At 35.3% G+C, this 19,012-nt stretch overlaps 1 protein-coding gene across 4 annotated transcripts in view; it reads right to left on the bottom strand.

The window, feature by feature from the left end:
• MTDH (metadherin) overlaps window positions 1-19,012 on the bottom strand; it is a 48,568-nt gene that overhangs the window by 27,194 nt on the left and 2,362 nt on the right. For all 4 annotated transcript variants that reach the window (XM_008575210.1, XM_008575211.1, XM_008575209.1 and 1 more), the window contains exons 2-4: window positions 11,672-11,773; window positions 1,241-1,325; window positions 338-514 (exon numbers count right to left, since the gene is read on the bottom strand). In XM_008575210.1, the coding sequence (XP_008573432.1) occupies window positions 338-514; window positions 1,241-1,325; window positions 11,672-11,773 (364 nt within the window). The remainder of the gene's footprint in view (window positions 1-337; window positions 515-1,240; window positions 1,326-11,671; window positions 11,774-19,012) is intronic.

Genomic DNA, 19,012 nt, shown 5'->3' with positions numbered 1-19,012 from the left:
TCCATTTAATAAATATCTTATCCACTGTAAGAAATGGAGATGCAAGAGAATTGTGGGGCAAAGCAATACACATGAGGAAAAAAGGCAACATCATTTTCTCACGTGACTCAAGGCAGAAAGGCAAAATTTAACTTAATGGGCCACTCATTATGTAACACGTAACACTGCTGGTATTAGGTAAACCAATACATGGTTCACAATACTCTCATGAAGAAGGGTATATCAGCACAATGATGTTAGCAGTTCAAAATAGTCAGATTTTGACATAATGATATTTTGTACATCTGATTAAAAGGTGTTTGATTTGATGAACCACTCTAATGTTCCACTAATATACCTTTATTCTTCTTGGAACCAACAGGAAATGATGCAGTTGTAAGTTGCTCGGTGGTAACTGTGATGGTATTTTCTATCCCAGGGATAGTTGAATCCAATGAACCAGAATCAGTCAGCACCTTATCACGTTTACGCTGCTGTCGTTTCTCTCTGTGACTAATTTTAGTTTCCCAGGCTCCTGACATAGCCCCAGAAAAAAAATGTTATTCAGTAAGGGGAAAACAAAAAAGTTGTAGTTTTTTTTTGGGGGGGGGATAGGATGGGGCACACAAAATATCATGATAAATTTATATATTAAGCTAAAAACCAAGAGTGCCGATTATATTTTTTATCCTAAGGATTTATTCTAATCTCATTAATTATGTTGTTTTCAGCAATAAACTGCTATTATTTATTCTAGTAATTTTTATCAAATCTCTCATCTATGGTTTAGAAAAAGTGAGAGATAATAAATCGTCTTGTATATCTTTTTATCTTGCTGGGTAGAAGTTATAGAAGAGTGTTATAATCTCTAATAGATGGGTTTGTTAGGTGAAGGTAATAAATGGCTTACTCAAGTAGTTTGTACACTGCCTTTCAGGTATGATATATTTAAGAACAATGGGGAAAAAAACCAAACCATATTTCTAGGAAACAAAGACAAGATAAATGGCTTTTCAACTGCTCAAAATATTGACCTTAAATTTTATGGCAGTTTCCTTCAGGAAAAGCACTACTGGATTCTTAAATACTTTAGATAATGAAGTGTTTCCTAACAATGTCACAGATTTGTATATTAAAATCTACAGTAAATAAAAAGAGCCAGATAAAAGATTAAATGAAACAAATGCAGCTTTTATATAATACACCTTGGTTAAAAAAAAAGGATTACAATTCTCTACAGTCCTTTCCCTTGCTCAAGTACCTTCATCAACTTCCTTTCCATCATGGCGTGAACTGTTTTGCACTGCTTTAGCATCTGACTTTGATTTCTTCTTATTTTTCTTTGACTGAAAGTAAAATAGAATGTTACTTAATATTTAATTATGTTTTTTGAAAAGGTAGGACTCAGTAAACTACATAATGAAATGTACGATGCTGACAACTTAAAAAATTTAATAGGTTTAATTTAAAAAACTTAACATTAAGTGGCAATAATAATTTGAGGTTACCATTTATTGCATGGTTACTATGTGCTAAGTACACTCATTTTCTTATTTATTCCTTTAAAACACTCACTGGAAAAGGTATTAGAGATATTAAATAGGCTGTACTGGGTCATATTAAGTTAGTAAATTAAGTCATAATTAAAAACTAAGTCTGTCTGGCTCCAAAGTCTGTGCTCTTAGACATCATGCTATTCTAACTTACATCATAAATAAGGTACTGTAATATGGTGTTTTCAAAGCAATAAAATTAAAACCTATAGTCAGTGTTCAGAAGAAAAATGATGTACTGATTATTGGTTTTTAGAATGCATAAAGTAGATTATTTGTATATCCTAAATATAACAAATTAATGAGTCAATTGTACAAAGTAGGTAATATTTTGTTAGTTTTAAAGCAATGTAAAAATACCTACAATTTGTATATAGTAGATGTTTAATAATTCAACAAGATATAATACCTACACACAAATACACAATACAAACATTTTAGAATGGTCTTCCAATTCCCTTCTGCTAATTATCATTTTCTCCTTTCAAAAGCTTGCTAAAGTTTGGTCGGTTAGCTCAGTTGGTTAGAACATAGCCTTATAAAACCCAGGTCACAGGTTTGGATCCCCGTATTGACCAGCCATGCCAAAAAAAAAGCTTGCTAAAAACTCCATAAAGCCATAACTTCTATATTTAGATAAGTGCTTCCAGAAGGGAATTAACATCCATAAAATATGGTGTTTTTATTTGTACTTTGTGTTCGCTCATTTAGCTATACTGCGATTGGCTATGTACGTAATATTGTGCACTACACACATTAACTTTACAACTAAATAAGAGATTTTATCTTAATTATACGCCTTTTGTATGAGTAAGCTGTAAATGACAGTTTGAATAAGCAATAAATGATAGCTAACTATTCCTATCAATAATCCTTGCAAATATTCTCAAGTGGTATGATCTCTTGAAGATGATTAAAAATTGTCTTTGACTAGGGAGTACATAAAAAAGTATTTTTGAAAGTCCTTTTACTGTCCTTTTAATTGATTTGCATTCATTTGTTTCTTTGCATGTTATCATTATCATTAACATGTATCATGTTTTATATACTGTTTTATTAAATCTACCAAACCAGGCTCATAACTTTTTAAAAATTGAGATATGCACATACTATAATATTCACCCTTTTAAAGTGCAAATTTAGCAGTTTTTAGTATATCTGAAGTTGCACAACTATCACTATTATTTTCTTTATCCCAAAAAAGAAACTCTATAACTATTAGCAGTTATTCCCCACTCCTCTGTTCCCCCTGTCAACCACTACTCTACCTACTCTTTTTTTTTTTTTCCTTTTTGTCTTTTTTCGTGACCGGTAACAGGATCGCAACCCTCAGTGAGCGGACCGGTCTCTATATGGGATCCAAACCCTCGGCGGGAGCGCCCCCACACTCCCAAGCTCCACACTCTACCGAGTGCGCCACCGGGCCAGCCCTATCATATCTACTCTTAAGATAACACACTGAACGTTTCTCAATTATAGTTTAGAGCATGGATAGCAAACTTTTTCTGTAAAAGACCAAATAGTAAATATTTTAGGCTTTGCAGATCACATAGTTTTGCTGCAACCATACAACTCTGTCCCTGTAGCATGAAAGCAGCCATATACAATATATAAACAAATGGGTGTGACTATGTTCCAATAGATTTTATTCACAAAAACAGGCATCTGGCTGAGCCGGGGATGAGGGGACAGAGTTTGTTATCCCTGGTCTAGAACAGTACTGTCCAATAGAAGTATAACACAAACCACGTATATAATTTAAAATTTTCTATTAGACACATTTTAAAAAGTTAAAATGTGACATTAATTTTAATAACATATTTAATATAGTATGCCTAAAATACTACCATTTCAACATGTAATCAATACAAAAAAGCCTATTAATAAGATAGTATGAAAAAGAAGATAAACTAAGTCTTTGAAATCTGGTGTTTATTCTACATTTAACAGCAACTGCAATTTGGACTAGTCACATTTCAAGTGCTCAATATCCACATGTGGCAAGGGGCTGCCATATTGGACAGTATAAACCTACAGGAACTAACTAAAGTAGGTACCCTCATTTTACAGATAAGCAAATTGAGGCCATAATGAGATTATATAAAGTGTCTAAGGTCATAGGGTTATCAGTGGTAAAAACCAGGACTAAAGTCCAATTTTGACTCCAGAGCCTGCCCTCACAAAAACTCTGCTATTCTGTCTCCCTACATTTAACTCCAAATACAAATTTAATCATGTATTAGCTATGTGGCTTTGAATTAAATCATTCTAAGCTGTTTTCTCCAACTGTTGCATGGGACAAAAATTCCTACTAATCTCACATAAGGTTGTCTTAAGAATTTTTTTAAAAAGTGTAAATAATTTGCTCAAATTCATAGAACTTAAAATATCAAAAATTTTTGAGCTGGTTATAAAACATACAAAAATGACTTCTATAATTGAGCTCCTCCTTCACCTTTAACTTAACATGAATGAATATTTCTAATATTAGACAATATCAAAAAAATAAGTGATACCACTTATTAGAGCGGCAAAAGGTACAAGGTGGCAGCAAAAGTAGATCTATTCAAATGGCTAATTGCCCAAATAGCAAATTTTGCTATTTTAAAGAACTGGAAGAACTGGAAAGAATAATGGACCAGTAGTGCCCAATTCATGCGGAAAAGATCAGTTTAAGGAGTATAATCTAATATTTGTGTAGTATCAAAACTATCATAAGAGGGATACTGTACAAATGTTAAGTGATATTATATTTTGCAAATAGCTATTTATACAAAGTAAGTAGCCAGGTTCTGAATGTAATCATTATTCAATTTATTAATTCTCTATTCTGGAAAGTACTGGTCCCTAAAAATTTGGTGAACTGACAGCTTTAATATTTAAAGGCCTATAAACATCTAAAGACTTTGCTGGTTATGCCAGGAGTGATAAAGGAAATGGAGTATGAAAAAGAGAAATGCTGAGTATTTTCCACATGTTAGAAATGGTTACTATGATGCTTTGATCTGCAGACTAGTGGCTGATGTCTAAGGTTTTCCACTGACTCATGGCAAAAACCATCCTACTTTCTGAGATTTTTGTTCTTTTTACTTCCAGTGTGTGAAAATTCCTTTCATTTTTGTAACTGTAAGAGCGTTTTTAAAAAGGTACTCGGCAAAATTAAGTTTGTTAGTAGAATTCATTTCAAGAACTTTTAGCAAATGCCATTTTAAAAGTCTGACAACCATTTCTTTAGAGTTAATTTCATCCACTTGCAGCCCCCCAAAATACAGCAAGACCCTATTCTATGCTGTTCCACATTTTGGCACTATTTACTTTTCTCACATCTCAAATACAAACACAAGTTGGGCATGGTTAAATGAGAAATATGGATGGTCCAAGGGGCACAGTTACATTTCTCCACTTTGTCTATACTAGCAGTTCTCAATCTTAGTAACACTGAGACACAATATCAGAATGAGATTGTGAAAAATGTCACAAATAAATCTTTTTAAAAGTATAAAAGTTTGCAATTGACCCCCCCCCGGGAACTAGATTCAAAGTTATTCCACTACATACTCTTCTGATATTTTCCTGAACAGAAGTAGGAGTAGATTGCAGGTTCAGGGAAGTGCTTACAACCAGCACTTTATCCTACCTCCTCTTTTTTTTTTTTTTTTCTCATAGCACTTACCAACTGATATTAGAGAATATGCTTTGTTTTTTTCCCTGCTTAGCTTCACCAGACTAGGGACTCTTGTTTTATCAACCATAGTATTCCTAGTGCCTAAAATAGTACCTTACACATAGAAGCTATCCAATTATTATATGGTTAATCAATGAAAGAGCCTAAAAATAGATTGCATTACATATAGCCCTATCTACTAACACTCACTCCATCTCCCCATTCAAATAAAATCTGAGCTATTATATTTGTATACTTGATCCATCATTCAAGCCATTAAATTATTTAAATATGTCTGATGTAGGCTTGTAAGACATGGCACACTGCATAAGCAGCATGGCTATCAACTCACAGTCTTAAAAAATTTACAGGAAACCATTCTTAAGAACTCCTTTTATTTATCTAGCTCTGAACCCTTTCCCAGATATGGTTCTCACATATCTAACAGACCTAATAAATTAATTCCACTTTGAGATTCCATTCTCACCTCAATCTTAGCATGTTTAAAAGCAAATTCACCATTTCACTGTTTCAATCCCCTCTTGCCATTTTCTGTCTGATACAACCATCGTATGGTAGAAAAATGATGGACTGGGGTGGAGGTCCTGGTTCTGATCTCAGATCTGCTATTTGTTTGGAGTCCAAGGGCAGAAATGAGGCTTCCCTGGTAAGATATCCTGTCTTTTACAGAAAATGGCTTTGTTTACCTTAAAGGGAATCTTGAAAACTAATTCCTTGGGTGGGAATCCAAGAAATCACAATGCTAAGAACTCCTTTTATTTATCTAGCGTGTGGCACATGGGAGCCCCAAAGGTCAAGAGTCCAAGACCTAGAGAATGAGACCATATCAAAACACTCCAGATAATGAAACATTTTAATGAGCCAAAGACTACAGTAAGAGTTTAAACCAGGTGTTCAGCAAAAAAAAAGGGCCAAATAGTAAATAATTTAGGCTTTGCAAACCTCTTGCAACTACCCAACTCCGCTGTTGTAGTGAAAAAGCAGCCATAGACAACAGATAAATTATCAGTGTGGCTGTGTTCCAACAAAACTTTATTTACAAAAACAGGCAGAGGGCCAGATATGCCATCGTTTGTCAACCTGGTTTTAAACTAAACTTTAAATATATTCTAAGATGTATTACGGAAGGTAAAGCACAAATGTATATAAGCTCTCTGGGCATGCAGTATTCTGTTTTGCTAAGAGCTGCTCTAGCTTATACTTGTTTAAATGTATGTCTCTCAGAATTATTTTGTTTTTGGCCTTCTAGAAACCAATCATTCCTAGAGCAGCAATTCTCAAACTTCTTGGTCACAGGACACTCTTTTAGACTCTTGAGGATGCCAAAGAGCCTGTTTATATGGGTCATATCTACCACATAATAAATTTAAACTAAGAAATGATTTAGATATATTAATTTACTTTGAAATAATCATAATAAACTAGTTACATATTATATAACTTTACATACATACATATATATATATATATATATATATATACATATACATACAAACTATTTTTTCTAAAACAGAAAACATTTTTGTGAGAAGAGTGGCATACATTTCACAAATATCTTTAATAGCTGGATTCACATATCTGCTTCTGCATTCAATTTACTGTAACACATTTTGATTGAAGCACGTAAAGAAAATCTGGCTATATACACATAGATATGTAACTGGGAAAGGGAGGAATATTTTAATAGTTTTTTCAAATAATTGTGGGTATTCTTCCTCGATCTTACACCAGAGATTAGTGGTTGCCAGGGATTGAGAATAAATGGAAAGGGAAAGCGGGAGAGTGACTTCTAATAGGCATGAGACTTCTTTTTGAGGTAAGGAGAATATTCTAAGATTAGATTGTGGTGACAGCTGTACAACTCAATAAATATACTAAAATTGCATACTTAAAACAAGTGAATTTTATGATATATCTCAGAAGAAAGCTGTTTAAAAAAAGAAAAAATAAAACCCAGTGTGGTTGAAGCTTAGAGAGAGTAAGAAGTAGAAGATAAGACTGGAGCCACAGGCAGGGCTTTTAGGTCATGTTCAAGATTATGGAGTATTTTCTAAGTGCTGTGGGAAGACATGAAGGGTTTTACATAGAGAAAAGGGAAAATATTACACCGCAATTTGACAAGCAGTAGTTTCTTAGAAGTTGTTACAACGTGGAATCTGAAACTGCATCAATGAACTTTCCATACTCTACTACAGTCATGCATCGCTCAACAATGAGGATAAGTTCTGAGTAATGAAATGCACCATTAGGTGATTGTCGCCGTGCGAACATCATAGAATGTACTTACACAAACCTAGATGGTATAGCCTACTACACACATAGGCTATATGGTATAGCCATTATAATCTTGTGGAACTACCATTGTATACATGGTCTGTCATTGACTGAAACATCGTTATACAGCACAGGATTGTACATTAAAATGCTTTGGTCTATCCTATACTTGGATACTCTCAAGTGAAACTAGCATACCTAGATGGTATAGCCTACTACACACATAGGCTATATGGTATAGCCATTATAATCTTGTGGGACTACCATTGTATACATGGTCTGTCATTGACTGAAACATAGTTATACAGCACAGGATTGTACATTAAAATGCTCTGGTCTATCCTATACTTGGATACTCTCAAGTGAAACTAGCATTTTTTTTTTTTAAATGTGAGAGGATGGCAGTAAAAAATACAATTACTGATAGTTTGGTGTCACTGCCTTCATTCATGCTAAGGAGCCAGCAGTTTTACCCAATACTGCTTTTGCACCATTAGTGTAAGCATCAACACAGTGAAAAAGGCAAATAACGTCTTAATTATTATGAAAATAGTTTCATTTTCAGGGACCCATCGAAAGGGTCCCTGGGGCTCCCTTCCCAGGGGTTCAATGACCACACTTTGAGAACTGTTGCCTTACAGCAATTGAAGGAGCATTTCTTACTGCTATGTGACCTTGGGCAATTAACTAAATACTTTTTATTGAGCCATATTAAGAAAATGATAATATCCCCCAGAGTTACTCATCAGGATTAAGAGATGTGAAAATATTTTGTACGTTGTGCAGCATCATAAAAATATAAGACCTTATTAATACCTATAATGAATGATATGATTTCCGTGGATACCACTGACTTCATTCTGCACAACCTGATAGTGACCAAATTATACATTTTTCTGCTGTTGTTTCTCTTACTAGCAATCTTTATACGTCTACCTTAATTCAGACCCTTACAATCAATCACAGACGCAAAACTGATTTGTTAATCATGTTACTGCCAGCTGAACATATCTAAGGTTTTTTTTTTTCCTTTTTGTCTTTTTTACTGACCAGTAACGGGATCTCAACCCTCAGTGTTGCGTCCGCACCACGCTCAGCCAGTGAGCGGGAACCGGTCTCCACATGGGATCCACACCCTTGGCGGGAGCGCTCCCGTGCTCCCAAGCGGTGCACTCTCCAGTGCGCCACCCGGCCAGCCCGCTAAGTTTTTATCATATCCCTACCCTACCCTGACAAGTTAAACTTGTTTAGAGTTTTCACTTGAGTATGTCTAGATATGACCTTTTGTTTCATCTGAATAATGTCTGATTGTGTTCACCTGTTTCTCTCGCCCTCTAAAATTGGCCTCCCCACTTCTATCTACTCAAACATCATCTCCATCTTTAGCATCCAATTAAGTCCACCTTTTCTGGCTATCCAAGTAGGATAACTTTTCTCCTTTGAATACCTGGCACTTAATGTCTTCTGTTACTAGATATCTTCTCTTTGCTTACTTTTCCTTAACTAGACTGTAATTTCTCTCAGGGTAAGTACATCTTACATTTCTCTTTATTCCTTTCAGCATCTATTAGCACAACATTCAGCCTGTCTAATGGTCCTATGTGCATTCTACTAGAGACTAGCATCAAGGAAGCACTGACCTTAATATCCAAATAAAGACCTAGAAAACTGTGGTAGTTTAACCTGCTTTGTAGACCTAAGATCTATAGCTCTTGTCATATACAGTTTCTAGAGAAAGTTTTATCTATAAGGCTTACTCAAGTGACAGGGCGAGGTAGTCAACATCACACTTTAGAGTGAAATTACTCTATAGGCAAAAATTGTAGTTCTCTAAGTACCCAAGATTTGGCTCTGGGAGGAAAACAAATATATAATAATGTATATTAAGGTGCACAATAGATCTAAGATATATTTCTTCATAAAGAAAGATAGTAAGAAATCTAAAAAAACACTACCAATTTAAAACATACACAGTGCAACAGTATAAAAAAATTAACTGAAATGAGAGTGTCTTGGACTAAACCAAGATAAAAAGCATAAATTCAAGATGCAGAATGGTCAAAACAAAACAAAAAAACACTAGCCATGAGTTGTAGCACTTATTATTATTCAAAAAGTCAAATCAAATAGGCAACAAACAAAGGTAGAAGCTTTATACTGAAAAAGCAACAGCAACTGAAAGGCTGTACTGTCAAGTGGTAAAAAGAGCATGGGCTTCGGCATCAGAATAAGCTGGGTTCAAATCCTAGTTCAGAAACTGAATGAAATTAATGAAATCACAAAATCCCTCTAGGCTTTGGAGCTATTATCTGTAAAATTGGGGCTATTACTACTGCCTGGAAGAGTTTTTGAGAGGATTAGAAATAATATAGGGCAGTAAAAAATAGACTTTGAAGTCAGCTGTGTACTTCTTATAGCTCAGGTAACTTAAGCCTCAGGTTTCTCATTTGTAAGATAGGTATAATATCACCTCCTTAGAGCTCTTGTGAGGATAAACATCTATAAATTATTTTTATAATCTCTATAAAGTCTTAGACGTACACCTAGTAAGTGCTCAATAAGTTGTCATTACAGGGTATGTAAATATATTTATACATACACACATACCCCACCTTGCACAGTGTCTGCCATATTACACTTAATAAATGTCAACTATTATAATCATTTCCTACCATAAGAAATTTCAGAATGATGATAAACTTTAAACTATGATTCTACACCCTGTTATACCCAATCTAAATATGATTAATCAATCAAAGATTGATGGTAGTTCGTTAATTATTCCAACTACAAATTTTTCAGGATTATTTAGGGAGTAGAAGCAGGATTAAGTATAAAATGCCCACTAATACAAAGCCCAGGAACAAGGAAATACTAGGTGGGAGACGTGATTAAGCACATCAGCTATTCATTCTGTAAACTCACAATCCATGAATTAAATGCTTATTTGTTAATGCAAGTCATTTACAATTTACTTTTCTGCCAAAGGCAAAGTAAGATATAAATTTAATTCCTTCCCGAAACTATCCTTCATTTCAAGCCATTCTACCTGCAGGTGTATTGGCTCTAGACCAATTTCATTGGGTTACAGAGAGGCGGGGGAAACTGACCTCATCAGTTCTCTAAACAAACTTGAAACTGCAAGCATTAAGAAACTGTAGCAACCATTTCATACCACTATTCCATAGGGCTGGAGCTGCTGTACCCTGGTTCCTAGAAACTACTTACCTACCTGCGAGTGTTTTTCTTTTGTTTTTCCTGAAAAGGGGTTATGCATGTATAGGGTAAAAAAAAGGGGGGGGAGGCGTAATTCAATGCACAAAAAGGAATTCAATGAAAGGTCTCTCTTACACTAGAGGGAATCACTGTTAAGAGTTTGTTTATTTTGCCTACTTCCAAACTAGATTGAGTCAAGTAAAAATGGGTCAGTTTGTAATACCAGCAACTGGAAAATTAATAAAATCCCAGGACGTACTATTTATGGGGTATAGCAGACCGTCTTATTTGGAAAACTCCACTTCCAAAGTGCACATCCAAACCTTTAAATAATGATCTGAGTATAATGGGTCAGTTTGTAATACCAGCAACTGGAAAATTAATAAAATCCCAGGACGTACTATTTACGGGGTATAGCAGACCGTCTTATTTGGAAAACTCCACTTCCAAAGTGCACATCCAAACCTTTAAATAATGATCTGAGTACAGAACATTTTATTTTGCTAAATGAAGTCAAACTGTGTCTAATAAGTATGTCTCCATCACAACAGAAATCTATTTTAACACTTAACATCGCTGGACAATTTTTTTTGCTAAGCTTTTTATGCTAGAGGAGCATTCCTAGTAACAAAGGTAACACATTTCTGTTTTTGAATGAGAAGAATGTTATATATCTGAAACCTTACTCATACAAAAGATGTTCAAGTCATGAATAAATTCTTTTGGCATAATGAATATCTAACAATGCCACAGAAATATTAAAAATACTTGGTGACACATCCTTCTTTTAAAAAACAAAAACCAAACTTTTCACTACCCATCCACTATGATTAATTCAGATTTTCAGAGTTTTCCTTAAATGGAGGGTACATCTAGAATCTTGTGAAAAAGAAAAGCATCATTTTTATACATCACTCTCTTTATAAAGAAGCCTGCAAATAATTTCATATACTCCCGAACTTACTTTTTCATTTTTCTTGTCTGTCTCTGGTGGCTGCTTTGCTGTTGTACTTCGAGGAGTTCGGACAACTTCATCCTCAGCCACTTCAACAGTCCGTCCATTTGGCTGCACAGGAAACAAAAAAGTATCATGTTATCAAACTGCTTAGCAGATCAAAACAAAGACTTATACTCAGGAAACAATGTACACTACAATTAATTTCTAACCCCTGACCCAAACTTAAAAAGTGTTTGTACAGCAATGCTATCTAAGACTTGATGGATTACTGTCCCTGGCAATAGAGTTTTGTAATGTAAACATAATGAAAAAGAAAAAGAAAGAGAAATGAAAAAATCTAAACTCTTCTGACTCATAAAGGTACAGAAGAAGAAAAAAATATTTTAGGCTTTGTAGGCCATGTACTCTCTGTTGCAACAACATAACTTTTCCATTGTAGCACAAAAGCAGCCACAGATGATACACAAACAAAATGAATGTTAGATGATCTTTTATGTTCCCCCTAATTCTATAATTTAATGGTTCTACTGTTCTGGGATTAAGAAACTTTGGCAACAGGTGTTAATGAGAAGAATTAAGTCTGTGATTCCCAAATCTGGCTTTTAATCAAAATCTTTTTTTTTTCTTTTTAACTAAACATGTCTGAGTCCATCACCAAAAATGTATATAGAGTAGTTTGAAGAATGGGGCCCAATATCTGTATTCCAACTTTTTTTTTTGATCCTACCACTGCTTTTTACTTGTGCATTCCTTTCAAATCCAACACAATAAAGTTAGTAAATCAATATACAGTTTCAATGGCTTTATTTCCAGTTCTTGCAGAAGAGTCCTCTACCAGACTGTCTACTCATTATAGCAGAGCTAAGTGAAATATTCAAAGTTTTTATAATGTGGCTATCTGCATTTGTTAAAAATGAACAGCGAGGGCTGGCCTGGTGGCGCACTGGAGAGTGCGCCGCTTGGGAGCGCAGTGGCACTCCCGCCGAGGGTTTGGATCCCATGTGGAGACCGGTTCCCGCTCACTGGCTGAGCGCGGTGTGGGCGCGACACCGAGGGTTGTGATCCCGTTACCGGTCAGTCAAAAAGGGAAAAAAAAAAAAAAAAAAAAAGAACAGCAATATGTGGTTGGAAAGAGACCATTTATATTCTCAAACCCAATGTTTAGGATTTCCAAAGATTTGTGGCAGAAAATCAAAACAAAAGCTGTCTTTTAGCTGATTAAATTCCTAATTAATCCAAACTTAATCTTATAGATCTTAAGCAACTTGTTAAAGTTAGACAGCTAATACCAAAACCAGGTTTCCTGACTCTTGATTTTCTTTCTTCTGTACTGTTTTGCCACTTTAATGTTGCCTCTTCTAATCTCCCTTTCTGTGTGTATGCGTATGTAGTGAGGGGAAGGGGGAGAGGAAGTACATGAAGAAAGGTAAGAAACCTCAGAAAGGAATGGGGACTTAAGGCCATTTCTACATAATAAATGTAAAACTTTGTGGAATTCTACATTCTAATATCACCATCTTACTTACTTGCCTATTCTCATATGCTATTTCCTATTATCCTTTCTAGCCAAACTTACCTTTTCTGATTTCCTGTGATTAGCCTCACCTTTCTATGCAAGCCTTGTAACACCAACTGAACAATCGTGCAGCTCCAATTCCACACACCACACTGAGTCATTTTAGTTTATTTACTAAATGCTAAAATGTGAGAAATTAAGTGGTCAAAAACTGTCTTAAAAACTTACCAGAAAGTTTAATGCCATTTATTCAAGACCAACTGCAAACACTGTTGTTATAGCCTCCAAAATGAAAGATGAAATGATTTTTCCTTTCAAACAAATACAGAGCCTAAAGTTCTTCATCAATAATAGGCAGACTTTCATAGACTGGGGAACACTGTTTCTATTTCATAGGCTCTGAAATGATCAACAAGCCAAAGGAACTCACTAGCTCCCCATCTGTGCCAATATCAGTTCCTTCTTTGAAATGTCAACTTATGTAATGGCTATAAGTGCAGTTGTTTTCTGTGGCCTGTGCAGACCTCCCAATTTTCCACTAACTTTTGAGATTTATACAGTTCTCATCACTACTGGGATTCTAGAAGTCATCAACAACTCTCTACACACACCTGATACCATGAAACAATAAGCTGCCTATCCCAAGAGTAAAATCAACAGAATTCTTGGGTAGCAAAAAAAAAAAAAAAAAAAAAAAAAAAAAGGATACACTATGGTGGCTCTCTTATCAAGCAGCAAAGCAGCAGCACCACTCTGTCCTTTTATTCTGCCACTAGCTGGTCAAGAAGGCCATGTCTAGAAAATCATTAACCATATTTAAATTAGCAAATCCCTAAATGGGAACATATTATACAGATCTGCTCACATGAAAAATAACTAATTGCAAACCAACATTTCAAATCCAATGTGTCTGTCCCTGTAATGGTCATCATGGGTCTTACATGAAAGTAATGTTTTCCCTGATCATGGAGCTTTGTTATAGTCGTGTTGCTTACGACAGGGATAGGTTCTGAGAAATGTGTCGTTAGGTGATTTTGTTATTGTGCGAATATAATGGAGTACACTTACACAAACCTAGATGGTATAACCTACTGCTCCTAGGCTATAAACCCATGTAGCTTATTACTATACTGAATACTGTAGGCAACTGTAACACAATGGTAACTATTTGTGTTTCCTAAACATATCTAAACAGAAAAGGTAATGCTTTGTTTGCCCTACAACATCACTAGGGGATAGGAATTTTTCAGCTCCATTAAAATCTTATGGGACCACTGTTGTATATGCAGTCCATCGTTGACCAAAATGTGGTTATGTAGCATATGACTGAATATGGTGGATTAACAATTACATGGGCTTCTCATTGTACCCCCAGTTTAATACTCCCTGGAGAACTCTGAGGTATTCCCTTCTGGGGTCTATCAAAGTTAATTTCATATGTAGCATAACAATCCATATTTTAAGTTAGACCAAAGATGTTCAAATTTGGTAAAAATCAGTAATGGAAAAATGACGTAATCATTTAATTTATATGGATAAACTACTTGTGGGCATCGCCATTTCTACCTTACTGTTATAACCCCCCCACTCCAACCTCAACCCCGATCCTTTTTTCAAATGCATGCATGAAAGAACCGTGTGTGTTTGCAGGGGTTGTAGTAAACCAGAATGAGGATACCTAGCTGACAATCAGGAGAATGAAATGCAAGAGGGGGCCACATAGTAGGAGAGCAAGAGCTTATTTCATGACTCCTGATTTCACGGAAATAAAACTGTTCATGTTAGACAATCTTCAATTTGTTAATTCCATACATGTTTATTAAGTATTTAAGTACCAGGCACTGGGCTGGGGACTGCGGGAACAAGGACATATGAAAGGAATCTGCCCTCAAGTTTGGAATAAGAAGGTATGCTTAATAAAAGACTTCTACTTCATTTGAGTAGGCTTTACTTATTAAACTGATTGTAAATTGCAAAAGAATCTATATCTGAGGTAAGTGTATATAAAATTTAACATATGACTTCTAAGATGAAACCATTTAAATCCCTATTTTCACTTGGTTATGAAAGTCTTATTTCTAGCCACAAAATGTAAAGATTATGACTTCAAATTACTTGGAAAATTCTTAGGTTTAGAAACTAGAAGGGCAGTCCACCAACTACTAAAAAGTGAAATATGAAAGACCATGGACTTTAGAGTTGAACAAACCTGGAATTAAGGCCCAATTTCTATATTTAATCACTGTGATTTTAAGCATTTTCCTTGACTAAACCCTCATCATTTGTAATTAGGAGAGAAATATGTGCTAGTCTTACAGGTTTCTCATTAGAATTATATCAAATGAAAGAAAATGTGAAAGCATACTTGCTCAGAAAGTTTCTTCCCTTCCAATAACCTTTCCTCTCCAAAGCTATAACAACCCATACTCTCTATCTACATGTTCAAGCATTCAGGTCATTTTTCATACTAACAAGCTCAAAATAAATGTTAAGTCCTGGTGGTCAAAAGGGCCTGGACATGCATCCATCAGGCCCAATGCTCTGGAAAACAATTCTTTTGGGAAGTTAGTAAATTATAAATGATAAGTAAATATATCCTCTCAGAGTCTAAAACTAGAGTCCAGGGTCCAGGCTTGCTCTAGAGGCAGTAATGTTATCTTTTTTTTTTTTTTAAATAAATGCTTTCGGTTTTACAATTTTCTAAGAAAATTACATAATATTCACTCAAGTGTTCATTCACTCAACACTCAGTAAGCAAACACAGTAGAGTAATATGTAGAACACTTAAAACCTGAAACAAAGACAAATAAGGCACAATCCCTGCCCTCAAGAAGCTTAGAACCTAGCAAAGGGAAACAGGTATACAACAGCACATACTAAAATACGAGACAAAAGGTGTACTTCCCCTCCCCCTCTCTTAAAGGAAAGCATGGATTTTGAAGGCAAGCTGAGAGACCAGGGTTAAAATCCCAAATGTGTGTCATCCTAGACAAGTTACTACTTCACTGGAGTCTCAATTTTCTTAGCTGAAAGTTATACTGAGCATACAGGAGGCATAAGTACATATATTACATCCATCATGAAAAAGATAAAAGGAAAGACATTACGGGAATTCAGACGAGGCATCATCTTTAGCTGATAGGCTAGATTACAAGATAACCTAGTGCCAGGCACCTGCTAGATGCTTTACATGCATTATCTTATTTAATGGACAAGATCTAGTCTTGGTCAATTTCTTTGTTAAGAGTTCAGATACAAATTCAACATGTTAACAATTTTTTGTCAGTTTGTTTAAAAGCACAAACTATGTTTTTTCCCCTACTAAATGTTGTGTGCATATCAACTACTTAAACTAAATATATACATAAACTATATACATAAACTACAGCTTCAGACACAGTAATTTACCTTATTTTTAAATTCACCCCCAATTTACAACTCGTAATAACTGAGAGAACAATCTTGCAAATATGACCTAGAATTCAAATTTGCAAAAACCTTGCTAAATACCCTGAGATACTTATTTCATTTAGTGGTAAAGATCCTTGTGCTTTCTAAACAGTCAGCCTAAAATTCAATTCTTCAGGGATTCCAAACTATTTCCTTGTTGATTGCGTCAGGGATGCTCAAGGCTACTTTTATGGGATGGGCAGATGACAATTCCTGTCACATGGCCAAATTATGCTAAAGATGGTTTCTGAAAAACTAAATACAAGCACTGGTTTTCAAGGTTTTATACCTAATGAGTACTGAAATAAGGACTACAGGTGATACAGCAGACACAAATCCACACACTTATTTCTTGGATCCTGATGAATGCCTTCTGGAAGCCTGGCATTCTGTGGAACTGTTTGAAAACTACTAGCATAGCTGAAGATAAAACAGACTAAAGTTTAAAACTTGTCAAATAACACCAATTCCTCACTTAGAAGTCTTGATTTTGCTTGAATAATAATTTAAAAATATTTTCAAGGCTTTCACAGTCTTGACTAGTATGCTCATCAATTATGCCAAAGCACAACAAAAATGAGTGTTCACAGGGTTTACTGCTGTTCTTGGTATCTAAGATAAATACAACTATTAAAGGTCGTTTATGCTAGGCCTCTGTCAGAATTAAAAAAAAAAAAAAGATAAAGTCCTGCCAAATAACCATAGAAATGAAGCCAAAATTCTGGATCTTTTGCAAAGGTCATTATAATTTTCAGCAGAAACTTCTAACTCTAAAAATAAATTTTAAAAGCAATAAAGAAAGTTGTAACTCACTGGGAAAATTGGATTTGTTCTCTGAATGCAATTTAATATCCTGAGATACGCCATTGAAACCAGAGAGGTATAGCGGAAATAAGAGGGAGTTCTTAGACTTGAAATTAGGATATTGTTTTGCTCTATGACCTTGAATAAGTCACTCAATCTCACTGAATTTCAAGATTTCTTTTCTGTAAAATCAGGAATATCTGTTTTACCTGTCACTTGGAGTTTTTAATCAAACGATTACTCTTTCAAGAATTAAAACTTAGAAGGATAATGACTTGAAGGTAAAAAGAAAACCTTACAGGTGACAAGTGACATAATTTAGTTTTAATATTACCAGCAAAACCACTATCTAAGAATAAAAATCACAATTCTATTGAGACTATACTAAAAGACAAATTTATTTAGCTCAATAACAGATTATCCAATTAAACCATGAAATGCCATTTTAGCCACTTCATTTAGCACTTAGTTCAACAAATAATTAGATGGCCCCCAACTTATGATGGTTCGACCTACAATTTTTCAACTTTATGGCAGTGCAAAAGCAATATACATTCACTAGAAATCATACCTTGAGTACTCATACAACCATTCTGTTTTTCATTTTCAGTATAGTACTCAGTAAATTACATGAGATATTTGACACTTCATTATAAAATAGGACTTGTGTTAATGATTTTGCTCAACTGTAGGCTAATGTAAGTGTTCTGAGCAGCACATTTAAGGTAGATCAAGCTAAGCTATGATGTTTGGTAGGTTAAGTGTATTAAATGCATTTTCAACTTACTATACTTTCTTCTTGCAATGGGTTTATTGGGACATAACTCCATTGTAAGTTGAGGAGCATTCTTATCAAAGGCTCTTATCTGCCAAGCACTGTTTGCCAATCTAGTTACAATCTGGCTTACAATCTAGTGGGGAGAGACCCCCCAAAAGTAAATGGAATAGTAAATAATTTACAAACTATGAGAACTGTTATGAAGGAAACATATAAAAAGCTGAGACGGAAAACAGAAGGGGATGCCTATTTCAAATAGGGTGGTCAGGGCCGGCCCGGTGGTGCACTGCTACAGTGCGCCGCTTGGGAAGCGCGGTGGCGCTCCCGCCGAGGGTTCGGATCCCACATGCAGACCGGCCGCTCACTGGCTGAGCGAGGTGCGGGCGTAGCACCGAGGGTTGCGGTCCCGTTGCTGGTCCCGGTCCGGTGCGGGTGCGACACTGAGGGTTGCGATCCGTTGCCGGTCACGAAAAAAGACAAAAAGGAAAAAAAAAAAATAGGGTGGTCAGGAAAAAATATTCTGGGAAGGTGAGTTTTAAGGTGGGACCTAAAAGTTGATGAGAATGAGTGGGAGGGCGGGGGAGATTGTTCCAGATTTGTTAATAACAGCTCATGTAAAGGTACTGGGTTGTGAAAGAGTTTGAAGAACTGAGAAAAGATCAGTGTATCTGGAAGCAGCAAATGAGAAAAAACTAACTTAAAATCATCTTAGAAAGAAAAGCAGGTGCTGGGCCATGTAGGCCACAGAAAGAGGTTTAGATTTTAAATGCAAAAACTACTGAAGTATTAGTTTTAGGCA

Source organism: Galeopterus variegatus, unplaced genomic scaffold (assembly GCF_000696425.1).
Source record: "Galeopterus variegatus unplaced genomic scaffold, G_variegatus-3.0.2 Scaffold1156, whole genome shotgun sequence".
Lineage (NCBI taxonomy): Eukaryota > Metazoa > Chordata > Mammalia > Dermoptera > Cynocephalidae > Galeopterus > Galeopterus variegatus.
Note: the sequence above shows the minus strand (reverse complement) of the source record. Positions and strands in the feature narration are given on the sequence as shown.